General features: G+C 43.7%; 1 protein-coding gene across 1 annotated transcript; it reads right to left on the reverse strand.

Moving 5' to 3' along the window:
* Positions 1–5887: 5887 nt before the first annotated feature.
* Positions 5888–18187, reverse strand: LOC113754780 (cysteine-rich receptor-like protein kinase 10). Its single transcript, XM_027299043.1, has 9 exons — positions 17771–18187; positions 17226–17339; positions 17028–17122; positions 13185–13192; positions 7338–7377; positions 7029–7239; positions 6672–6909; positions 6343–6493; positions 5888–6231 (listed from the first exon to the last, which is right to left on the reverse strand). Exons 1-9 carry the CDS (start codon positions 18111–18113, stop codon positions 5896–5898), a joined length of 1536 nt encoding a protein of 511 aa, XP_027154844.1. The 5' UTR covers positions 18114–18187; the 3' UTR covers positions 5888–5895.
* Between the last annotated feature and the right edge of the window lie 1319 nt (positions 18188–19506).

Below are 19506 nucleotides of genomic sequence, written 5' to 3' on the forward strand. Positions count from 1 at the left end.
TACCAAAGGGATATTGTGTGTTTGAAGTAAATTTGGGATATTATATTAATAAATATATATTTTTAAAATTATTAATTAATTTATATTCGGGTTCAGGTCGAATACGGGTTGGAATACCACATTCCGTATCCAACCATTTTTTTTGTTTGACAAAACGGATTCGGATCCGGGTCCGGGTCCCGGAATTATATTCCTACCCGTACCCGGAATAATTTGACGGATTCGGTCCGGGTCTGGGCCCAGACTCGGACCGTTGACAGGCCTATGTGTGTAGATACAATATATATATGTATGTGCTGGGACTTAAATTATATATATATAAATGGGACGTAGAGCCACTGCTACTGGTGTATAGTATAGTTCAACAACAACAACAACAACGGCATTCGACTAATCTGTTAGTGCAGTGCATCAGCAGCTTGAGGTTAAAAAAGGTTAAAAAAGAAATTTGTACAATATTATACGTATACGAAATATTAACAAACAAAAGCAATCATGAAATATTAAAAAAGAATGCAATTAGAACAAATTTAAAACTCTATTTTAAATACGCGAAATATTAACAAACAAAAGCAAGTAGTAACTTGAGAACAACCACACAAAAAAAAAAAGAAAAAAAGGGGGAGGAAAACAACATACTCTTAAAAGGCATAATAAATTATTATAAAAGTTGAGCAAGTTTAACTACTGTTATAAAAGTAAAATAAGCATGAGTTTTTATTTCAAGTTTCTTTTTTCTTTTAAATAAAAATTAAAAAAATTGATTGAAATATATATATATATATGAGAATTTTGAATACAAATTAATCAATGAATTATTAACACATGTCCAAATGCAAATAGTTGGACATATGTGTATTGAATCTTGTATTTATTATTTTCAATTACTTTTAAACAAGTTAGGTATTGGGTACGCAAATAAAAAATCCAACCTGCCCAATGAATAAATTGGATTGTTCTTATCTAACCCAATAAAATCCATAACCCAATTGATCCAACCCATTCTTTAAAATTAATGGGGGGATTGGACGGGTTGTTGGGTTTTGTGTTTTTTTGCCATCTCTAGGTAATGCCTTCTTTCTAAATTCGTATCTTTCAGGTTACTAAATATATAAGGCACCATTCCTATCAATGTCAATTATGCCATCCTTTCATGTAAGACCATGAGATAACTGGCAAAATCATCATCTTTTTGCAGCGAATTTTTTGTTGCTATTGTAGTGAATGCTAAAATCATTAGATTTACTTGAACCAATTACTTCTGCAAACTTCATGCAGCTCTTCATATTAAAGTGTAGATTTTTTAATAATCAATTTAACTTATCAAGAAAATGAAGAAAGAGAAGTAATGGCATGGCATGTCCTGACTTATACTCCTAAGTACGGATAAACTTTAATAGAGCTTGCAAGTGTAATGGATTTTTGATTGTAGTAAAAAGCCTTTTGAAGTAACTCATGATGGTGAAAGTGCTCCTCTCCCTATACGATTTTAGTTTATTCTCTGATTGTAATTGTAGCTTTTAGTTCACTTTTGATGCCCACAAACCTGGGGCCATTATAGTGGGCAAACTTACTTTGGTATGAGAACCTAATGTATAGCAATTTTTTGTGTGATTTGTTGTATAAAAGGTTTACAAATTTCCTACATTTCGATTTGGAAACTTTCAGGTTCAACATTATAAATAAACAATGCCGTAATGCGTAACAATTTATTCCATTATACTAAGTAGATTCCTTAAGTTGAGTTACGTTCTTAAATGTAAAATAATGCTTGAATACTTTGCTTAGAAAACATCCTCTTTTCTTTTTCTTAGACATTGGTAAGTCGATCTCTATTCTTACAAAGTAGCTCAATGCAGAACTATAAGTGTAACTATGAATGCTTATTCCATCAGCAAAAATATGTAAGCTTACATGAATGAATATAACATGTTGCTTTTTGAACATGATAGTTACTCAATTGTGTTCAATGTAGCGTTACACAAACTTTATGGGTGATTTTTATTTATAAAGCTTGATATGATTCAACTTAATACATTTCTAACAAAAAAAAAACCCAAATTTCCTACCATTTGACAATTTTTAAGACCATTCTTAATATTGATTTTTAAATGATGACACAAAAAGACAGAAGAACTTTAAGATCACTTGTTACTGCTAATCTAAATTAATGCTCAAGGCATGTATATGAACCTTGAACTGTATTTTCGTCTACGTACATAGAAAGACCCAATGTACAAATTACTTTGAAAAGTATCTTTCATGTAGCCTTTATTTTACTCATACAATAGTGGAGAATAAATCATAATAGCATGAATTTTTCCTTCTCTATTATTTTTGTCCTAAAAAATAGAGATTGGACAAAATAGTTGTTGGATTTAAGTTTCGAATGAAGATAAACAGTACTAAAACACACAACACGAATATAGCTGCATATGTGTTTGAAAGTATAGTATTCTTTCATGCTGTAAATTTTTAGACTAAAGAAAGGTAGCTTCGTCTAAGGAAAATTAATATTTTCCTTAATCAGCTTTCATGACACTTAAAATTAACATATAAAATGGAGATATTAAACAATGTATTGGAAAAAAGTCTGAGGACTAAAGTGATAAAACAAATAGCAAATTCTGTAGCAGGAGCCTTGTCTTATTCTATGTAGGAATTGAGACTAGCAAAGATGCTGTTTTTTATTCAATTGCAATATTATTATAACGAATATAACGTTTGCCTTCAACTCATCTGTCTCTCGCTTATTTTGTTACATGTAAATAACTTGATCAGAAGGGATCATGTCATGATACCATCAGCTATTCAAAAAGATTGATTTTAGATTTTGTATTGTTATTATGCAGCAAACATGAAAAAGTTTTGAGGTATGAAATGTGTGGAATAAGTCTTAAATTAACTTCATGTACTTTCCCTTTTTTTCCTTTTTTTTTGGGATTCTAAATTTTTCCTCAAATTCTAAGCTATTATTTGGAGAAAAAAAAACATTAATTGTCTTTGTTCACAAGTGTTTAGCTCTATACGTAATTGGTTGTCCATACAAAATTAGATTTCGTAATGCTCCTTTTACATGAATACTATATGAGTTTGAAGGTTAATTAATTTACTTGCACCAACTTTGAGTTTTGCTAATTCTTAATAGTATGAGCACTTCCTGATTTTTTTTTTTTTTTGGAGTTCTTGAATTGTTCGCTTTCCTTTGAAAATGTAACCTTCTTTGCTAGATACTATACGCTAGTTGGTATCAGTAGGGATGAACTTTCAGGTCAATCTTATTATACTTTTCAAGTTTATATTAGAAGAGAGTATCAAGGAAACAATCTCATAAACACAAATTTTCTTTCTCCTAATTTTATTGTAAGTTGATAATGAAGATAGGAATCACAAAACCCATTAAGAAGCTTGACTTAATGGAATGAAAACTTCTTCACATATCCACTGTTTAGCAAATACTGCATTCCAGACAATATAATATTTTCCTCTTTATGAAGTCTTATGCTTATCCAATTTTGAATCCTATCGCTGGCCAACATGTATAGAATCAATTTGGAAGCTCTATAACTTAATAATTGTACTAACTAGCAAATCCTTAAATTAAAGTTTCGGTTGATATTAATAAAACAGCTACTTATGAAAAAAAATCAAGTACAAACTTATGACTTTAAAATGACAGAACAAAAAACCCACACACACATATATACATGTATGTTTGTTTCAAAACCTTTTATAAAATTATATCATTTCTTACCTTTTTTATATTTAACTCTTTAAGCTATCGAAAATAGCATCAAGTAAATATATTTTATGTTGTGGGATGGGATGAATTGGCTAGTATGAAGGGAGGGAGTGCACGTGGGAGATCTCAGCACTTACACACTAAAAAAATGTAAATAGATTTTATGCATACAAACATAAATTTACAATAAAAGGTCTCAATTAGCAAGTCTATGCTATCTCTTCCTCTTTTAACCTACGTGGCTTATTATATTTTATCAAACGTGTGCAATCAAGTTTTATCCACCATCGCATCCATTGATATGTGCATGACTTTCAACAAATGAATACATACTAAATATTACATCAATATTGTTAACAGTGTTGTACAAAAACAATTTTCTTTTTTTTTTGCACTAAAAATATGATGTTATGATTCCATATGCCCAAGCACTTCTATGGGACATCCTGTTGAATTAATTTTTTGCATCAAGTATGTCACTAGTTAGAAGTTTTTCTTCTCATTTTGTAGTAATAGTTCTGTTTCATCTTTCAACTGCAATTTTTGGACTCTTGTGTTTTACATCAAATCAGTTTAGTGGTAGTTTAGACCAAGTTCTTTATTATACCTTTTTGTCATTTCTTAGTTTCATAAAAGGCCACTTATAGGTGATACTTACCTATCAAATGATTTATAGGCACTCAAACGGATTCTATCAATTATGGCATTTACATTTTTATAGTAACCATATTTGTCATTTTGCACAAATAACTTGAAAGCAAAGTATCATACAATATCTTATTTATCACAATAATTGTTTATGTCTTTCTAAAAGTTTATGCATCAACACATTATAGCTAACAAATAAAGACAAATGATTATAAAAGAAATGAAAATATTAGAGATCATTTGAAGAAAAAATAGTAATAAGGAAAAAAAAATTGAACACACAATTAGTCAACATGGCTTCATAGAAAAGGTAACTTCTAAAATAATTGTTTCTATTTATTTTTTTGTTAATTCTTTGCCTATAGTATATATAACATAGAAGTATGATAAGTTTGAGTGCAACAAAACACGTGCAATGTACGTGCACTTTCCTAGTATATATATATATATATATATATATATTGCTAGCTCGTATGATTCGAACACACATCAATTCTCAAGCCCTGCTATTATTTGTTACATTTAAATAGGTTTGCGGTTGAATCATATCATTTTGAAATATATTCTTTCAATGCAAGGGACGAAGAAAAAAAGGAAATATTCTTTGTCTAAAATAAAAAAAAATTGCAATTTCCCAAGACTCATTTCTATTGGTTCTACTTTATTTATCCCTTATCTCGAAATAATGAATTGAGTCCATATAGGCATTTTGGATGCTGCTATTAAAATAGCCCTTATATATATGTATATAATGCAAGTCACTGTAGCAAAGCATTCCGAATCTAAACGTTATAAACCAAAAGCATAATGAAGTAGTATGTTTTGAGAATAAAAGCCTAATTTCTGATGACCACAAGCATGCATTTTTCTTAAATCAGGATAAGACAGAAAGCTCTGCCCAATCATTTGAAGATCAATCTATCCCCGCTATCATCCAATTATTATACTTGTTTGTGCTATTCTTTTCTTATCATATATCCCATCGTCAACCATCTATATTTTCTTTTCCAATTGAAATGATCATTACACTCTGGCGGCTTTGCAGTTGACCAAAGTCTCTAAATTCTCCAAAGCAACTGCGACCGGAGACTACATAGTCTGGATGGCTGGTCATATCAAAGCCTCTCCTATCAATGAGCCTACGCAGAGAAAAGCAATCGGCTCTTGCACAAGGTCAAAAAATAGCACACGGCTTAGCATCAATTTAGTAATAATCAATAAGGAGACAAATGCAACAATAATGCTGTCTTCCAATCTTTCAATACCATTGTCTAGAGCACTTGATCACTAATTGCAAGTAAATGCTCAAAGAACCGAAAGTGAAGAATGCCACTAACCTATTAGACCTCTTAGATACAAAATTCATGACCTTTATGTACTAGAATTCAGATAAAAACCTGCTGAGTACAAAACAATAAATTAAAAAATGAACTTACAAAATCTTGACAAATTTTGCCAATGCAACTAGTTGACATGGTTAGAAATGTCTATAATTCTGCTGTTGTTCATCTGGGATATAATTCAGTGATTGAAACTTCGTTGATAGACGGGTTTGATGGAGACTTGGTGCCGGTAGATGTATCAGATACTTGTAAATCGTTAGGTGAGCTTTGTGTTCTACTACGACCAAAATATGCAGGCGGATTAGGTGCAGGCAATGTTATAGAATTACTATTGAGCATGAGAACTATTGAAGCCATGGTTGGCCTTTGTTCAATTTCGTCTTGAACGCATAGCAAGCCGACATGGATGCTTTGAATAACTTCATTTCTTGAATGTGTATCTCCGATTGTTGGATCTACCAATGCTAATGGTGTTCCATCCCTCCATTGTCTCCAAGCCTGCAACATATATTGCAAGTGATGATAGTGGAATAAATTGTCTCATTCAAATGTATACAAGAGCCCTCCAATGAGAATTCCAAGAAAATGAGATGTTTATTTTGCACTTACATAGCTTAGAAGGTCATCTCCTCCATGAGCTTGGTTGAACTGACTGTTCTTCTTGCCACTTAGAATTTCTAAAACTAGAACACCAAAACTAAACACATCTGATTTTACAGAGAATAAGCCGTGCAATGCGTACTCAGGAGCCATGTAACCACTACAAATTAGAACCATTTGTAATACACTTCAGGATTCAGCAATTAGGAAATTTAAAAACTGATGATGACAAAATGTAGAGAACGTAATTAAATATTAGAGTTTTAAAGATAGTGGGATCATTGTATTATTACAATCATGTTACCATGTAGATAACAAGATGAAGGTGCAGAACTTACTATGTCCCTGCGATTTTACTTGTATTTCCTTCAGATTGATCAACTCCAAATAGCCTTGCCATGCCAAAATCAGCGATCTTTGGATTCATATTTCTGTCTAGTAATATGTTACTGGCTTTAAGATCACGATGTATAATCCTAAGTCGAGAATCTTCATGAAGATAAAGAAGTCCTCTTGCTATTCCTCCTATGATCTTGTATCGTCTTGACCAATCCAACAATGGTTGCTTTTCTGGGTCTATACCATCATCAAACATGGAAAGTCTTGTTAGTTTCTTTAATTACAAAAGTTAATTTCCAAAAAAGACTGTACAGTCAATTCCAAAATAAATCAAGGGTGTTTGACTGGAACCTAACCAAAGAGAAAGTAGTCAAGGCTTTTGTTGGTCACAAATTCATAGATGAGTATTCTTTCTTCTCCTTCCAAGCAGAAACCAAGTAGTCGGACCAAGTTTCTGTGTTGAAGCCTAGCAACCAGGGCAATTTCGTTTTTAAATTCTTCTGTACCTTGAGCTGAGCTTCCTGATAGCCTTTTCACAGCTATCTCTTGTCCATTATGAAGTGTACCCTGATTGCAAATTAACAAAGTATAAGCAAAATTTTCATTTACAACGATCATATTCATAACTTTTCAGCATACTTGAAAATGGCTTAAACTTAATGTACCTTGTATACAGGTCCAAATCCACCTTCTCCAATTCTGTTTCTGAAGAGGTGATTTTTGGTGGGTAGTTGAACCGACCAGAATCAGGCTCCTCTGAGATGAAGTGAGGTGTGTCCTCGTGTCCGAAGTGAATGGCGGGGCTTCTCCCCTGGGATCACTCCGACGATCAAGTTAGTATGAGAACGAGAGAAAAGCAGTAGTATTGTCAAATGAACAGTATGCTTACTTGCGAAATGTACAGGAGGGGTATTTATAGAGTGGGAGTGGAGGTCAGGACGGAGGGTTCATGCTGGTGGGACCCATGTCCTGACATTACGGCTCTGCTCCCTGCGCAGGAGGCCTGACTCTGACACTGTAGCCGCCTGGGCTGGATGACGGGGGTCCTGCGCAGTAGTCATTAGGATCACCCAGTGCTTTTCAGATAAAGCACTGGTCCTGGGTGTTGTCAGGGGTGTTGACATCATCAGCGTCCAACCGAGGTGGTAGCCAGGGGTGCAGAGGTCATCCGAGTAGGAGACCATGGACCGATCCGAGCTCAGGGTCCGGATCGGGGGATGGCTGTGTTCGTGTAGGAGACGAAACGAGGTCACCTCGGCAACAAGATAGTGCCGAGGTGAGCACTCTCAATAAGCCCCCCAAGCCTCGGGAGCTCCGGGTTAGGGAGGTACCGAGGCTTCCTTGTGCCGAAGTCATGAAGAGTCGAGGTTCCGAAACTGCTCCGGAAGATGCGGGGACGGGACACGTGGGCGAGTCAGTTGACAGGACGTGGTCACTGGTAACCGTCGCGTCGTGAGGTAGTGGGACGTTTCGTGCAGAGGGAGTGTCAGTTGAAAGGACGAGTCATTAATGAGAAGAGAGAGAGGCACGTCCTTTTGAATTCGAACGTGGTTGCCTTTTCGCATTCTTGCCGCCTCTTCGGATTCCCCCCGACTCCCTATAAATAGGGGGTCCTTTTCACCATATGGCCCATCACTTTCCTACTCAATCTCAGACTTGTAAAATTCTTGAGCGTCGCCGAGATCAGTCCTGCCAGCCGAGATATCAACCGAAGTCATCCACTTCGTCAGATTCCGTAGTCAACAGTATGTATCTTTCTCTTTATCTCATCATTCACTCATGGCCAAAACGGCTAAAACCCACAAGAAAACTGTGAAACCGAGCTACCAGGCCGAGGAGGTGCCGGACACTTCGGAAGATTCGACTTCATCCAGCTCAACGGGGTCGGCACCTACCGATGTGGGGGAATCGGCCGAGGAAGAAGTGGCTGGGACAGCACCGGGGTCAGAGTCATCAGAGATGAGCGAGGGCGGTTCCGATGTCGAATACGACACCAACCTCGGAACTGCAATACCCCACGACGAGGGGGTGCTGGAGCCCGTCGCTCCAAGAGATGCTGCCAACCTGGACTTCGGCAAGATGCCGCAGTTTAGGAGCCGCGTGGGAAGAGACAGGGCCTGGAAGGTGATAAGGAAGTATCCCTTCAGGCCGGGGTATCTCATGACATCGCCCCGGCCGAACGATTCGGCCGAGAAGCCCCCCATGGGCACTGTGGCCATCTACCTTCAGCAGTTGGAGGCCGGGCTGAGGATGCCGACGTCAAGATTCTTCCGGGACGTGCTCCGTCACTTCGGCTTAAGAATCACCCAACTCATCCCAAACGCGGTCCGCATTCTCGTAGGTTTCGAGATGCTGTGCCGACATCAAGAGGTGACCCCGACCGTGGACCTCTTCCGCCGATGTTACACATTCAAGGCACATGGGACAGATAAGGGATGGTTCTATGTCTGCAACCGGAACAAAATCATCCCGAAGCTAGTCATCGGCGCCCCCTCTTCAATAAAGGACTGGAAGCGTGACTTCATATTCGTCTCGGCCGTGGACTTTCCCCGGGGTTTTTGGTGGAGGCCCATCAAATCGAAGGCCGACCCTTCCGCTGGGGATCGTGAGGAGGAGTCCTTCCAGAAATTGATGGGGTCCGGACTTCGGATCTTCAGCTTGGACCACCCCGAGGCCGTGCTGGTCGATGGGGGAATTAGCCGAGCTTTGATCCCTCCTGACAGAACTCCCCTCATTTCCACAAAACTTAAAATACCTTGTAATTTTCTTTCATAGCTTTGTTTTCACTTCGGCTAAGGCATATGATAATATTTGTTTCTTGTGCAGTGACCAAATTGTCCGATATCATCACGTCGAGCTCAGATGCCGAAGTGGCAAAGAGGTTGAAAAGAAAGAGCTCAGGCGAGACATCGGCGCCTCCGCCCAAGAAGAAATCGCAAAGGCAGTCCCCTAAGACTTCGGTGGAGATGACCACCCCCACCACGGCAGCCCAGAGCAGCTCGGCTGCTGCGGCCACAGGGTCCGCCTCTTCGGTGCCAGAAGGGGTGCCATTAGGGGCGACCACGGCACTTCCACCTCGACATGGCCGAGGCAAACAGTTGAAGTCTCCGGTCAACGCGGTGACGGCGTCCTCACTTTGGAACCGTTATCAATGCCCCCCGGTGTTTGCTGGGAAAGATAAATCTCACCCCGGCGGGCATTGGTGTCCAGACTGGTCGCTCAAGGTCAACGACCGATGCAGCCACCCTCGGGTTGTCCAAGACCTGGTGATGCAGTCCACCTTGCCGAGAGACTTGGACTTCACCAGGAAGCTGACTCCAGCCGAGATGCTCCAAAGCGTCATGGTGACCACGGCCTCCAACACAGCCTTTGTGGCCGAGATGGCACATCGGTACTGTGAGTTGCTCGAGGAGCAAGACACCGGCAAACTGCAAGATCAGATTGCCAAACTGAAGAAAAAGCAAGTAGTGTCTGAGTCCGAGAAGTCTGAGCTTCAGAGACGGCTTCAAGAGGCCGAGACTAAGGAGGAGGAAGCCGAGACCACTATCAATAGTCTGAGGTCGGCTCTGGAGGAAGAGCAGAAAAGGTCGGAGGAGGCGAAGAAAACCCATGAACAGGCTCTCGAGAGCGCGATGACCTCGGCTGTAGAGGATTTCCGGAGGTCCGAGACCTTCATCGGGGACCTCGGCCAGCTGACGAGACCGACCTTCATGCTAGGCTTCACATCGGCCATAGACGAGGCAGCAGCTCATCTACCCTCTGAGGCTTTGGAGTCCTTGAGGAACAGTGCGAACTATAACGAGGACTCCAAGGAGCTGTGTGATCGGATGGCCGAGGGCATGCAAGCCGGAAAGAACTTGGCCGAAGTCCAAGATGAGTTCAACAAATGGCTAGTTGAGCTCGACGAGGTCTTTGAAGAGGAAGGAGGAGAAGAGGCTAGGGGCGACGTCGGCGAGGAAGAGCAAGGAGGAGGAGGAGAAGAGGCTCACCCTGGCGGGGAAGAAGCCGGGGAGGCTATTGGCCCAGAGGGAGCCGAGGCGGAGGCTTAGCTTATAGGGTTTTAAATGTAAAACCGAGGTGGGAGATGCTTAGCAGTATTCCTGACCTCGGTATTTGTCCTCTTTTTGTAATGCCTCTTCTTATTTGAATGAAAGATCTATTTCTTCTTACTTTGGCTCCTTTAGTTTCTTGCTTCGTCCCCTATTTGTCCCCCTTATTTTTTAATAGCAGATGTACGCATCTCAGTATTGAAAAATAACTAAGCAGCTGAAGTGATAACTTAGTAAAATATTCAAACATAATACAGTCTGAGGTTCTCGGCATGCCAAGTCCTCGGCACTAGAGAGCCATCTCGGTAGCTCAATTTAAAATACCCACTTAGACTAGATTCCACAACTCGGTAAGGGCCTTCCCATTTCAGGCCTAATTTCCCTTGCGGTTCAGCTCGGCTGACCTAGTTTTTTCTAAGCACCAAGTCTCCTGGCAGGAATCGCCGATGCTTGACGCGGGCATTGTAGTAGTGGGCCAGGGTGTTCTTGTAGGAAGCTATTCGAGCTGAGGCAAGGTCTCTTTTCTCGTCCATGAGGTCGAGATCAAACTGCCTCTCTTCTCCGTTCACCTCGGCTATATAGGCTGTCAGCCGAGGACCGGGTGTGAGAAGCTCAGCAGGAATGACAGCCTCGACTCCATAGGTCAAGGAGAAGGGAGTCTCTTGCGTGGATGACCTCGGCGTGGTCCGATATGACCACAGAACACTGGGGAGTTCCTCCACCCAAGATGACCCAGTTCGGTGTAGTCGAGTCTTGAGGCCATGCAAGAGAGTTCGGTTGAAATTTTCCGCCTGACTATTGGCCTGAGAATGGCCTACCGAAGTGAAGTGTTGTTTGATGCCGAGATTCTCACACCAAGCCTTAAATGGGTTCTCGGCAAACTGTCTTCCATTGTCCGAGATGATGATCTGAGGTATGCCGAAGCGGCAGACAATACATTTCCAAAAGAATTTTTGAATGGCCAGCCCGGTGATGGTCCGTAGAGGCTCGGCTTCAACCCACTTAGTAAAATAATCCACAGCAGTTACCAGGAAGGTATAGCCCCCGACCGCTTTAGGGAAAGGACCTATGATATCTGTCCCCCATTGCTCAAACGGCCAGGGTGAGGTGATTGGAACCATGAAATTCGAGGGTTGGTGAAGCTCAGGGGCATGGACTTGGCAGGACGGGCAGCTGAGAACAAGATTTTGGGCATCTTGTCGAAGGGAAGGCCAGAAATATCCAAGAAGTAAGGTCTTCCTGGCTAACATCCTGTGGCCGACGTGAGCTCCACAAAGGCCTTCGTGTATCTCGTGGAGGACTTGGCGTCCCACCTCGGGTGTAATGCACCTCAGCCATGGGCCAAGATATGAGCGTTTATATAGCTCTCCATCACGGAGCGCGTACCGAGCTGATTTGCGTTGTATTTTCCTTGCCTCGGCTCGGTCCTCGGGGAGGATCCCCTGCCTTAAGAAAAGGATGAACGGGTTCATCCAAGTATCTTCTGAGTGTACGGGGCAGGCCACCTCTTCCATGTATCCCGGCTCGCTCAGCACTTCCACTAAGACGGTCTTGTTGAGATCAGAGAATGCGGTGGAAGCCAGCCGGGATAAGGCGTCAGCCCGCTTATTCTGGGACCGGGGTATTCTTTGGATTTCGAAAGACTCGAAGTACGCGGTGAGTTGGTGAACTTTGGAGAGGTACCGTTGCATGGTCTCATCCTTGGCCTCGTATTCACCCAGAATTTGGCGTACAACGAGTTGGGAGTCACTGCGGACGTGGATTTGCTGGGCGCCGAGCCTGCGGGCCAGCTGGAGTCCAGCGATTAAGGCCTCGTACTCGGCTTCATTATTGGTGGCTGGGAAGCCAAAGCGGAGGGCGTAAGAGCACACTTCTCCCTGAGGTCCTTCCAGGAGCAGTCCAGCTCCGCTGCCATCCCCATTAGAGGACCCGTCTACGTACATCGTCCACGGGGAAGGGGTGGACACCTCGGCACTGGCGGAGGTGAACTCTGGACCTTCCGTGAAGGTCAGTTCGGCCAGGAAATCAGCTAGGACTTGAGCTTTTATGGCGGTGCGGGGCTCATATAACAGGTCATATTCTCCCAACTCGACAGCCCACTTGGTAAGGCGACCGGAAGCCTCGGGTCGCACCAATATTTGCCAAATGGGGTGGTCGGTCCTGACGGAGATGGGATGAGCAAGGAAGTAGGGCTTCAAACGCCGAGCTGCGTGGACTAGCCCCAGCACCAGTTTTTCCACCTGAGTGTATCGAGTCTCCGGCCAACGGAGAGCTCGACTGACATAGTAGACTGGCACTTGGGTGCCCTCATCCCGGATAAGAACAGCGCTGACAGCCTCGTCGGCTGCGGAGAGGTAGAGGTAGAGCTTCTCCTCGGGCCGAGGTGAAGCGAGAGTGGGTAGGTGATGGAGGTATTGCTTCAGCTTGTCGAAAGCGGCCTGACACTCTTCCGTCCATGCAAACTGATCAGCCTTCTTGAGCACCTTAAAGAAGGGCAGAGCTTTCTCAGCTGATTGGGACAGGAAGCGATTCAGCGCGGGCAGGCGTCCATTCAGCCGTTGGACTTCTCGGATGTTCCGAGATGGGGACATGTCCTGAATGGCCTTGACCTTGTCGGGGTTGGCCTCGATTCCCCGGTGGGAAACCATATACCCCAAGAATTTCCCCGAGGTGACGCCGAAGACGCACTTCTTGGGATTCAACTTCATTCTTGAGTCTCGCAGAACACCAAAGACTTCCCTCACGTCTGACAGAAAGGATGAAGTGGCGAGAGTTTTGACGAGAATGTCATCCACATAGGCCTCCACATTGCGGCCGATCTGATTCTTGAAGAGTCGGTTGATCAGCCTTTGGTAGGTCGCCCCGGCTTTCTTTAGCCCGAAGGGCATTGTAGTGTAACAATAAGTACCTCGGTCGGTGTAGAACGCCGTTTTCTCCAGGTTCTCCTCACTCATTCCTATTTGATGATACCCTTTGAAGGCATCTAGGAAGCAGAGGATTACATATCCCATTGCCGAGTCGACGAGGGTGTCTATCTTCGGCAGAGGGTAGCAGTCTTTGGGGCAGGCCTTATTGAGGTCGGTGAAGTCCACACACATTCTCCAACCACCGATGTCCTTTTTGACCATAACGGGGTTGGACAGCCAGGTGGGATATTGGATCTCGTGGATCATCTGGGCCGGCAAGAGCTTGTCGACCTCATCCGATATGGCCTTGCTACGTTCGGGGCCGAAGTGCCTTCGCTTCTGCTTCACAGGTCGGGCCTGTGGGTTAACGTTGAGTTGGTGAATCATGAGCTCGGGTGGCACTCCGACCACTTCATCTGCGGACCACGCGAAGACGTCTCGGTTTTTCTTGATCAGGGAGATCATTTCTTCTTTCAGGGGTGAGGGGTGTCCGGCCCCTACTTGGACCACTTGGTCAGGTTTTGCTTCATCCAAGACCACTTGTTCCACCTCATCCCCGGGCTCAAGCCTGTTGGGCTTTCCTGCCTTCTGAGGGTCGATGCAGTCTATGGAGAGGACCGCTGGCCTCTTTTCTTCTGACCTCGGCAAGGGTCGGGGTGTGACTGCCGCTTGAATGGTGGCGAGGTAACATTCCCGGGCGGCGTTCACATCGCTGCTCACCTCGGCCACCCCCTCTGGTGTTGGAAACTTGAAACTCAAATGGTAGGTTGAGTACACAGCTCTCAAGGCATTGAGCGTGGGCCGGCCTATCAGCATGTTGTAGGGGGAGTCTGCTTTGACTACCGCAAAACTGACAGGCACAGTTCGGCAGCGTGGATGACGCCCGATAGTTACCATCAGGGTCACCATGCCCTCCGGGTGGACGACGTGTCCCCCGAAACCGACAAGGGGAGTTCTGACCGGAGTGAGTTGCTCCCGGGTCAGCTTCAAACTCTCGAAAGTTCGGTAGTACAAGACGTCTACCGAGCTTCCGGGGTCAACATAGACCTTTCTGACTATGTAATTATTGGTAAGGACTTCAATCACGAGAGTCTCGTGATTGCTGGAGGCGGCAGGGACAGGGTCATGGGGACCATAGGTAATCACTTCGGATAACCTGGAGCTCGATTCGGCCACCTCCATCCCGGCCTGGCGGAAGGTCCGCTTCCGGGAGTTCTGGCTGTCTCCTCCCGTTGGTCCTCCCGCGATTGTGTTGATCACCCCGGCAATGTTGGGGCCGTAGCCCGGCGATCCGTCGCGTGGAGGCTGCTTGTCCTCCCTACGATCCTCGGGACCTCGGCAGTGCATGCTCGTGTCCCGCCTGTCCTCTCGGCGGGGGCCCCGGTTCTCCCGATGGGAGACGCTTCGGTTGAAGCCTCCATCCTTGCGAACGAATTGCTTCAGGTATCCCTGTCGGATCAAATTCTCGATCTCTCGCTTCAGATCATTGCAGTCTTCAGTCTCGTGCCCAACATCTCGGTGGTAGGCACAATAGAGGTTTGAGTTCCTCTTATCTCTCCTCCCTGGAATTTCAGGGGGGTTTCGGCCGAAGTGATTCTGCCTCATCATAGCCAGGACATGGGTCCGGCTGGAATTGAGAGGTGTCACCTCGGCGTCCGAGGTGGACGACCTGCCTTTCACAATCCGGTCGAAGACACTTCGGCTGTCTCGGAACTGAGTCGACGAGCCACCGTGGCCTTGTTCGACTCGGCCGGCGTCTTTTTTCCTCCGGGAATCTTGCCCGGTACGAGTGGCTTGAGCCTCTCGCTTCATGCGGTTTAGATCTTCACTCCGGATTCCCTGATCTACTCGATCCCAGAGTTCCCGAAGTGTGCGGGGGTAGTCCCGGTGTATCTCAGTATTGAAGATTCCCGCGATCAGCCCATTGGTGAAGGCAGCTATGGTTACCTGCTCGTGCTGATCAGGTATCTGCACGTTCTCCTCATTGAACCTCTGTACGTAGGAGCGTAGTGACTCGCCGGGGGCTTGCTGCAGGTTCAAGAAGTAGGCTGAAGTCTTCGTAATCGGACGAGATGATACGAAGCGGTGAATGAACCGATCTATCAGCTCATCCAGTGAGGAAATCCTCCTCGGTTCTAAACCCCAGAACCCCTGTAGGAAGATGGGGAAAACTCGGCAAATTACCGCGTCGGGGACGCAATAGAGCCGAAAAGCGGAGAGGAAGGCGCGGAGGTGATCCTCGGGGTCACCTCGGCCATCGTAGGAACGCAGGGCGGGAAGTTTAAAGTTTGGGGGGACCATCTCCCCATTGATGTCATCCGTGAAGGGCGGAGCCCTCAGGTATTCGGCTGCTAAGCCTCTGGGACGCCGAGGTGGGTCCTCAACTCGTTTTTCCAGGAGGCCCCGGGAAAACGCCCGGGAGATGGAAGCGATTTTAGATGTCGCTTTGGAGGAGGCGCGCCTGGAAGTGCTCCGAGAGAGGTGCCCCTCATCGGAGTCTTCGCCGGAAGGCACTTCAGGGGACTTCGTCGGTCTCCTCTTGGAGGATTCAGCCTTCTCCTTTCCCTGCCTCTTGAAGTACCTCCCCAATTCCTCGAAGATGTTTGGGTTATCAGCAACGAACTCGGCCATCTTGGCGATGGCTTTTTCGTTGTTGGGCTGGGTCCTTGGGGACCCCTGTTCTTCAGAAATACGACCTTGCTGGGCTCCCGATGTCTGCCCAACCCCAGTCGAGGGGACTCTTCCACTTCTGGAGCGCGTGGATCTCATTTTAGCAGTAATCTCTTTCCCACAGACGGCGCCAATTGAAGAGGTGATTTTTGGTGGGTAGTTGAACCGACCAGAATCAGGCTCCTCTGAGATGAAGTGAGGTGTGTTCTCGTGTCCGAAGTGAATGGCGGGGCTTCTCCCCTGGGATCACTCCGACGATCAAGTTAGTATGAGAACGAGAGAAAAGCAGTAGTATTGTCAAATGAACAGTATGCTTACTTGCGAAATGTACAGGAGGGGTATTTATAGAGTGGGAGTGGAGGTCAGGACGGAGGGTTCATGCTGGTGGGACCCATGTCCTGACATTACGGCTCTGCTCCCTGCGCAGGAGGCCTGACTCTGACACTGTAGCCGCCTGGGCTGGATGACGGGGGTCCTGCGCAGTAGTCATTAGGATCACCCAGTGCTTTTCAGATAAAGCACTGGTCCTGGGTGTTGTCAGGGGTGTTGACATCATCAGCGTCCAACCGAGGTGGTAGCCAGGGGTGCAGAGGTCATCCGAGTAGGAGACCATGGACCGATCCGAGCTCAGGGTCCGGATCGGGGGATGGCTGTATTCGTGTAGGAGACGAAACGAGGTCACCTCAGCAACAAGGTACTGCCGAGGTGAGCACCCTCAGTTTCCAAAAGCAAAGTTGTTTGTGGCGGCTTGAATATCACTGAGGTTATATTGTAACGATTCTGTTATTGAGATTTCACTTGCACCTACAGAAAAAATGGTACAGACTTAGTGAATTAAATGAATCGACCCTTTAAGAATGATAAAATATGTTTACTGCAACTGCACTTCTTAGTCCTTATAATTTACCGGTTGTTTTGCTAATGGCACCATATGTCTTCTTGGATCTCCTTGCTATGCAGAAGCCCACGACCAATAGCACAATGGCAAGAGATATTGGGACAACAATTGCAACAATTGTTTGTGTTGAGATTCCGCCCCCCTCTGAATAAATCAATAAAAGTTCTTTAGCTCAAAAATCTGCTTTTAGAGTAAAGTAGGCAAGGATTTGAAAAGTGAAATGTTCAGATCCATTTATCTTTTAAAATCTTTAACAAATAAGACAGTTTAAATTCCCATACTGGATTCTGTCAAAATAACCGACCAATGGAGATTTTTGTGGTTTTCATAGTTATATATGGAGAAAAAGATTCAGGATTTCTTCTTCCGCTGCCTCATTAAGCGAGAAATTGGCTGGAAAAAAGTAATGAAATCTATACAATCCACATGAGAACTTGATGAATATAGTTGTTGACTACCAGGTGTGGCTTAATAGCTACAAGTGTGAAGACTTGAATTACTAACTAATCCTAAAACAAAATTGCAATTAAGAGTTCAGATAAATTCATATCATTTTAGTAAGAACTGGAACTTACCTTCACTACTAGTAGAATTGGAAGGAGGAGGTGGAGAAGGAGGAGGAGAAGAAGAACTCGATGCAGGCTCGGGTGCTGGGCTTACAGAATTGTAAAACTTGTAGAGTTCATACCTAATATTGCAGTTAAAAAAAGTAATTCTACAGCCCCGACGATTATTACAGAATGTGGGTATTTGAGAAATGGCGTTTCTAAGGCAATTCTCGCAGTCAAGACTGGAAAGATCTGGAGTACACTGTCCAAGGGCGTATAATCTCTGAAATGTGGAATAATCAGCTTCTTTGACAGCGAATTTCTTCCCTGACCGATCATTTGCAGCCTGACTTGCTATGTCATTCATCATATCACTTAAGACCTGGTTGAACTTATCTGGATCAGTGGCATTCTGTGTATTCCACGCTGCGAACGTGACACTCTGATCGGTCCTGGAGAACATGGACTCATTCGAATAACGCAACAAGCAGTTGTCGTACGACATAAAAGCAGTCGTTTGGTTCCAGCATGTCTTTAGAATATCCCCACGGGCGTTTGCTACACATCGTCCACAAGCATCGGGATTCACATCACCTCGACAATCAAATAAGCCATAGACCATGTTAGAGGGGTCATGGCCAGCAGTGAAATTGTAGAAGCCATTCCTGCTTGCCAAAGAAGCATTTGAGGATAGAGTGGAAAGGAGGAAATTCAAGTTGTCTGTATACCTTCTGCCAGCAATGGTGTTAGGATTATATGTAGTATTTACGCACCAATAATCGGCATAAATCAGTCCCGTGTTGAAGCTAATCAAACAAATTAGAGGGAAACACGAGAATAATACGCTTCTGTAGATCATTTTGATCAGAATCAAGCAGATGACCAAAAGTAAACAGTTGTAAATTTTTGTATTCAGGCGTGCTTGATCCTTGAGATATTAGTATGAAATGCACTATGCCAGGGAACGAAGTCACTTGGGAAGACTTCTGAAAGATTAGCTGGTCATCCTGCTTCCACGTACTTTCATGTGTGAAAACAGGAATCAGGAAAGTAACGAAAGTCTTTGTCGTTGACATTGACGGGAGTGAAAAAGTGAGGACGACACCACAATTCCATGCTTTATCTTTTATTGCACGATATTCTGCAGATTAAAACGGGTAAATTCTGTAGTGTATTCACATATTCCAAAGACAGGTGTTAAAAGTAAATTATATAGCAAAGAAGCTGGCACGTAGCAACCTGACATGTACGGAGATGAAGGGAATGTTTCTAAAAAAGTAAGTGGTGACCTATAACCGCGGTTTAGAAATGTGAATGTAGCGTACTGCAGAAGTTGGAAATATATTGGGGTGTGACGGAATTAACATAAATATAATGGGCCTATGAATAAAACACCGAAAAGGAAGCATAAGCAGTACTATCTATTTACGGGCATTACATCAACAAAATACTATCTATTTATGGACATTTTACTCTGAATCATTACATTTATGTAAAATACATAAATATGTGTAACTAAAATTGAAGAACTGTTACACTAATATTTTGACGAAAGGAAAATTGGTTGTCCTGTATTTAACATAAACTGATTTTTATGAAAGTAAAAAATATATTGCCCATAACATACCTATTCTTTATGATTTTTTTTTTTTGCATTACATCAACAAAACACTAGCTATTTACGGGTATTTTATTCTGAATCATTACATTTTTGTAAAATACATAAATATTTGTAACTAAAATTGAAAAAGTGTTACACTAAT

The sequence above is a fragment of the Coffea eugenioides genome, unplaced genomic scaffold (assembly GCF_003713205.1).
Source record: "Coffea eugenioides isolate CCC68of unplaced genomic scaffold, Ceug_1.0 ScVebR1_103;HRSCAF=471, whole genome shotgun sequence".
NCBI lineage: Eukaryota > Viridiplantae > Streptophyta > Magnoliopsida > Gentianales > Rubiaceae > Coffea > Coffea eugenioides.

Coding starts and splice junctions, on each gene's coding strand:
- LOC113754780 (XM_027299043.1), bottom strand. CDS start 18,113: ATGATGAATGACATAGCAAGTCAGGCTGCAAATGATCGGTCAGGGAAG. Junction 7,240..7,337: donor GATTTGGACCTGTATACAAG/GTACATTAAGTT, acceptor ATTTGCAATCAG/GGTACACTTCATAATGGACA. Junction 6,910..7,028: donor CCTTGACTACTTTCTCTTTG/GTTAGGTTCCAG, acceptor ATGATGGTATAG/ACCCAGAAAAGCAACCATTG.